We start from the raw sequence: 6,585 nt of genomic DNA on the forward strand, positions 1-6,585 counted from the left end.
TGAATAAGAGTCTTTTTGTGATGTATTTGGTGCCATATTTTTGCATTTTTCTTGGTTATTTCTTTATTTAAAATAGCCCCCAAGGGTAGTGCTGAAGTGCTGTTTAACGTTCCTAAGCTGTGATGTTCAAGAAGGGAGAAAATAAGCTCAGATAAGCTTAATTAAGGCCTAAGTTGTGTTGACCATGAATTCAATAAATCAACAATACATATTAAATAAATAAATTAATTAAATTAAATACGTATTAAATAAATTAAATAAAGGATTAAATAATCCATAAATAAATACGTATTAAATTAAATATAAATTAAATAAATAAACACACATAAAACAAGGTTATGTATTGGTTGATGAAAATGTTGTGACCAGAGTCTCACAGGAATCTAACCTTGTATTTCCCCTAGGAGGAATGCCTCAGTATTCGCTAATTCAGTGTTCCCAGCAACTACATAGAACGTAACTTCCAGGAGAACTAGAGTTGACTGTATATCAGAGAGCGACAGTTGACCTTGGGAAGTGAGAGGAGCACATGTAATGAATCATGAATGACCTGAACAGTAACAGCAGTATAAATAACAAAGGATAGATGAATCAGGGTGATCTAGAAGAAGGCTTTGTGAAAGGAGTGGTCATCAATCTGGGCTCTGCAGACTGAAGAGGGTTTATGTAAGCTCAGGAAGCTAAGAGTAGGAGTGATGAATAGTCTTATTTAGGGAGGACAGGCTATAAGCCAATTTGTGTTTGAGGATTATTTTGAATGTGGGGCATATGAAAAATAAGGCTGAAAAAATCGTGTGGGAAGGAGTTCTGGAGGTCCTGAATGTAAGTCTGAGAGAGCCTGGGTTGGTTCCCGGGACCAGTTTTTTTTTTTTTTTTTTTAAATCAGCTTCATAATTTGCATAAAATAAATTTCACACATTTTGATGAGCTTTGACAAATATGTACCCCCAAGTAAACACCACCACAATCAAGTTATAAAACATTTCTATTACCCCAAAATGTTTTCTCATACTGCCTTGCAACCAATACCCCTACCGCTCATAATACTAGGCAAAAAATACAGCACAAACTTATCTTTTATAGAATTTCTTATAAATAAAATCAAATAGTAAGTCCTTGTATGAGACTGGCTTCTTTGGCTTAGCATAATGTTTTTGAGGTGTATCCATTTTGTATGTAGTATATAGTTTTAAAGAAAAATGCTGACTAGTATTTCATTTTACGGATGTACTAAAATTTGCTTATCCATTTACCAGTTGTTAGATATTTCGGTTGTTTCCAGTTTTGAACTATTAGAAGTAAACTTTTTGTGGCCATTTGTGTACAATTCTTTTTGTGGAAATACATTGTCATTTTTCTTGGATGAATACCTAAGACTGGAACTGCTGGGTTGTATAAGTGTATACTTAACTTTTTATGAAACTGCCAAACTGTTTTCAAAGTGATTAAAACATTATATATAACCCCAGCCATGTATGAAAATTCTAGTTGCTCCATATCCTCACACTTAATGTGGTCAGTCTTCTAAATATATGCCATGCTAGTGGGTGTTGGTATCTCATTGTGATTTGAACTTAGATTTTATTTATGACTAATGATGAGAAACATATTTTCATGTATTTGAGATTTATATATCTTATTTTGTAAAGTATTCAAAGATAAAAAATTGGTTGTCTTGTTATTGGGTTTGAGACATTCTTCAAATATTCTGGATATTGATCCTTTGTCACACATATGTGCATATGTGTTGTGAATATTTCCTGTATGTCCTGCCTTTTTGTTTTTGTAATGGTGCCTTTTAAAAAGCAGAAACTTTTATTTTTGTTGAAGGCCAATTTACCAATTTTTTTTTCTTTCATGGTTCATGCTTTTTATATACTCTAAGAAGTCTTTGCCTAACCTAAGGTCACAAAAATTTTCCTCCATGTTTTCTTCTAGAAGTTTTATAGTTTTAGCTTTTACATTTAAGTCTACAATCCATATCAAGTTGCTTTTTTTGGTATGATGTGAGGGAAGGGTTGAGATTCAACTGTTCCAGCAACATTTGTTGAAACAGCTATTTTTTCCCCATCGGATTCCCTTGACACTTCGGTCAAAAGTGATAATTGACCCAGATGTGTGTGGATTTATTTCTGGATATATATATATATATATACAGACACACACACCACAACTATGCATACACACATATCTCTTTAAAATTGGGTCATATACATAGCTTTATAGTAAGTCTTGAAATCAGGTAGTGTAACTTTTCCAAGTTTATTATTCTCTTTCAAAATTGTCTTGGACATTCTAAGTACTTTGAACTTCCCTAAAAATTTTAAAGTCAACTTATCAAGTTCTACAAGAAAACCTGCTGACATTTTCATTGGAATCCCAATCTGAATCTACAGATCAATTTAGGGAGAATTAACATGTTAAAGTACAAAGTCTTCCAGTCTGCAAGCATGGTATAGCTCTCCAGTTATTTAGGCTTACTTTAGTTTATCCAACAGTGTTTTGTATTTTTTGGTGTACAGGTCTTGCACATATTTTGTTTAAATTTTCCCTAAATATTTCACATTTTTTGATGCTACTGCTAATGATCTTTTCAAACAACCAGATATCTTTATCAGTTTTTTTCTATTTTATGCATTTTCTATGCTATTGGTTTCTGTTTTTATTTTTATTATTTAATTTGTCTTCTTAATTTGTGTTTAATTTGTTCTTTTTTCTAGCTTAAGGTGGGAGCTTAGATAAATTATTTTAGAACTTTCTTCTCCAAAGTAAGTGTTAAAAGTTATGAATTTTCTTGTAAGTTCTGCTTTAATTGCATGCCACATATTTTGATATCTGTGTTTTCATTGTCATTTAAGATATTTAAAAATTTTTCCTTATGATTTTTTATTTGACACATGGATTATTTGGAATAATTTTGTTTAATTTCAATACACTTTGAGATTCACCAGATAAAATTTCTGTTGTTGATTTCTTCATTCTCTTGTGGTCAGAGAAAATTGTAAGTTCTCTGAGTACATGCTGCTGAGTGGAATATTCTATAAATGTCAGTTAATTCAAGTTGATTCAAGTGTTGTTTGAGTATTCTGTATTTTTATTGAATTTTTAGTCTACTTATTCTATCAATTACTGAAAGAGGCCTGTTGAAATCTCTAACTATAATTATGTGTTTATTTTTCCTTTCACTTCAATCTATTTTGCTTTCTCTATTATAAAACTGTTGTTATGGCCCAATCATTTAGGATTATTATGTCTTGAGGAAGTGACCCGTTTGTCATTATGAAATGTGTCTCTTTATCCTTTGTTGTATTTCTTGTTGTGGTATTAACATAGGCATTCCAGTTTTCTTTTGATTAGTGTTTTTCCATCATATACCTTTTAAACATATTTTTAGTTTTAACTTATCTTTGACTTTATATTTAATGCTGGTTTCTTCTGTTGGGGTGTGCTTTTTTATTCAGCCTGATAATTTCTTTGACTTTTAACTGGACTATTTAGATCATTTGTATTTAATGTAATTATTGATACAGCTGGATTTAAATCTAAATCTATTTTTCTTATTCGATTTGTTTAAATCTGTTCTTTATTTATATTTTCCTCTTTTTCTACCTTGTTTTTGGATTGAGTATTTTGTAGTATTCTGTTTTCTCTCCACTAGTGGCTCACTAGCTATACCTCTTGTTTATGTATATGTGTGTGTTTGGGGGAGGGTGCTTGCTCTAGATTTACAATATACATCTTTAAAATAGTCTACCTTTAAATAATATTGTGCCACTTCCTATGTAATATAAGAACTTTAAAATAATATACTTCTGTTTCCTTTTCCTGTCCTCTGTGTTAGTATAGGCATACATTTTACTTCCACAAGTGTTATAAACTCCACAATACATTGTTTAGTTCTTTAAACAGTTATCTTTTAAGAAGTTAAAATATGAAAAAAAGGATTTTTACATTTATTCTTATACTTATTATTTTAACTTTCTTCCTTTCTTTGGATAGCTCCAAGTTTCCATCTGGTATTATTTTCCTTCTTCCTAAATGATAACGGATTTACATTTCTTTTTTTTAAATTTTTATTTAAATTCAATTTAATTAACATACTGTATTATTAGTTTCAGAGGTAGAATTTAGTGATTCATCAGTTACATATAACACCCAGTGCTCATTACTCCAAGTGCCCTCCTTAATGCCCATCACCCAGTTACCCCACCCCCCACCCCCTCCCCTCCAGCAATTCTCAGTTTGTTTCCTATGGTTAAGAGTCTCTTATGGTTTGTCTCCCTTTCTGGTTTCATCTTATTTTATTTTTCCTTCCCTTCCCCTATGTTCATCTGTTTTCTTTCTTAAATTCCACTTATGAGTGAAATCATATGGTAATTGTCTTTCTCTGACTGACTTCTTTCACTTAACATAATACCCTCTAGTGCCATTCATGTCATTGCAAATGGCAAGATTTCATTGTTTTTGATGACTAATATTACATCATACACACACACACACACACACACACACACACACACACACACATACATATATATGGACATCTGGGCTCTTTCCATAATTTGGCTATTGTGGACATTGCTGCTATAAACATTGGGGTTCATGTGCCCCTTCGGATCACTATGTTTGTATCCTTTGGATAAATACCTAGTAGGGCAATTGCTGGATTGTAGGGTGGTTCTATTTTTAACTTTTTGAGGAACCTCCATACTGTTTTTCAGAGTGGCTGCACCAGTTTCCATTCCCATCAACAGTGTAGGAGGGTTCCCCTTCCTCAGCATCCTCGCCAATGTTTGTTGTTTCCTGAGTTGTTCATTTTAGCCATTCTGACTTGTGTGAGGTGGTATCTTATTGTGGTTTTGATTTGTGTTTCCCCAGTGCTGAGTTATGTGCATTTTTTCATGTGTCTGTTTGCCATTTGTAAGTCTTCTTTGGAGACATGTCTGTTCATGTCTTCTGCCCATTTCTTGACTGGATTTTTTGTTTTTGGTGTTGAATATGATAAGTTCTTTATAGATTTTGGATACTAGCCCTTTATCTGATAAGACATTTGCAAATATCTTCTCCCATTCTGCATGTGGTCTTTTAGTTTTTTTTCTTTATGTTTTATTTACCATAAACATTAATAAGTGAATACAGCAAACATTGGAGATAGGCTTTTTAATAATTTTTGGATATAAAGCTTAACACTTAAAATTATGCTTGCTCCCACCCACCCACCCCAATTCAACATGCAGATACTTATTTTCATATATGCTGATCCTAGAGTAGACAATCTCTTTGTAGTTTCGTAAGAGAGTATCCTTACCCTGTAACTTAAAACGATTTCACAAACTATATGTGATCATGGTATAGTATCATCATTCATACAGTTCCTCAAGGTGAATACATTCACACAACATTCACATTAAAATCTGTGTTTTTAAACATCATTTTAATAAGCCAAACCACAAGAACCCAGGTTCTAGTTTTAAATGTGTTTATGAAGACTGCTGCTGAGCTCAAAGCATGCAGATATTCATGACTACCTAGATGAAGCTGGATATTGAAACACCTTCAGTAGGTCCAATGATGCAATTTTTCACTCATCCCAAGTATCTCCATATTTGTTTAGTTTGACTTCTTTTTTTGGCATTCTTTCTTGCATAGGCCTGACGGAGGGGTCAGTCTTATGTGTTAAAGTTACTTCATATGACTCTCTGTTCTTATTCCTTAATTCCTCATATGTAATATTTTTTGTCTTAGGACTTTCTTCAGGGTTGGGATCAGGTCCTTGAGCAATATGATCAGTAATACCAGTGGGAGTAGATTCAGTCATAGAAGCACTGAATGGAATTGGCTCATAATGAGGAAGCATCGCTTTTTCTATGTTGTCTGCTGCTGGAGATGTCACAAAAGATGAATGACCACCCAAATTTGAGTCATATTTTGACTTCTGAGAATAGTGCCCAGATGGTGAAGATCGCCATGACTGTAAAGCTGAGCGTAAAGCTTTTCCCAGAGGGGAATTCCCAAGATTTCTGAACTTCTCTTGGCAAGTTTTCACATAAGAAGGCTTTCCAGCAAAGTATCCCATGATACAAGCAAATATAAGTTTAGGGATGGAACCATATTTGGGATGACTTGAAAGGATTCCTTTACTAATTAATCCTTGAGTAATCAACATACTTGTTGCAGCCAAAGGAACAGATCTGAACCGGAAGATTTCATCATTGCACTCTGCGAAGACTCTTCTTTCTTCTTCTGTTGGAATGTAATCAGCCCCTATGTGGGGAATTGGTCTTGGAACTTCTGCATTTGGCTCTCGAAAATCAGCCCTCCCATTCATTTTTCCTCCAGATGACAGCAGCGAGCTGGCGCGGTCGGGGGCAGATCGCCTCAAGGAGACCCAAGAAGGGTCAAGAAGGAAGAAAAGCGTGTGGAAACCAGCAGGTGGGGGGCATTGCAGTGGACTTGGGGGTGGGGAGCAGACAGCCACCACCTTTTAGTTTTATTGGCTGTTTCCTTTGCTGTGCAAAAGTTTTTTGTCTTGATGAAGTCCTGATAGTTCATTTTTGCTTTTGTTTGCCTTGCCTTTGGAGATGT

General features: G+C 33.9%; 1 protein-coding gene across 1 annotated transcript; it reads right to left on the minus strand.

Moving 5' to 3' along the window:
* Positions 1–5,487: 5,487 nt before the first annotated feature.
* On the minus strand, positions 5,488–6,328 carry LOC113933341 (OCIA domain-containing protein 1-like). The gene has a single exon (XM_035722529.1). It carries the CDS (start codon positions 6,326–6,328, stop codon positions 5,582–5,584), a length of 747 nt encoding a protein of 248 aa, XP_035578422.1. The 3' UTR covers positions 5,488–5,581.
* Between the last annotated feature and the right edge of the window lie 257 nt (positions 6,329–6,585).

This window comes from Zalophus californianus, chromosome 10 (genome assembly GCF_009762305.2).
Source record: "Zalophus californianus isolate mZalCal1 chromosome 10, mZalCal1.pri.v2, whole genome shotgun sequence".
In the NCBI taxonomy this organism is placed as follows: Eukaryota; Metazoa; Chordata; class Mammalia; order Carnivora; family Otariidae; genus Zalophus; species Zalophus californianus.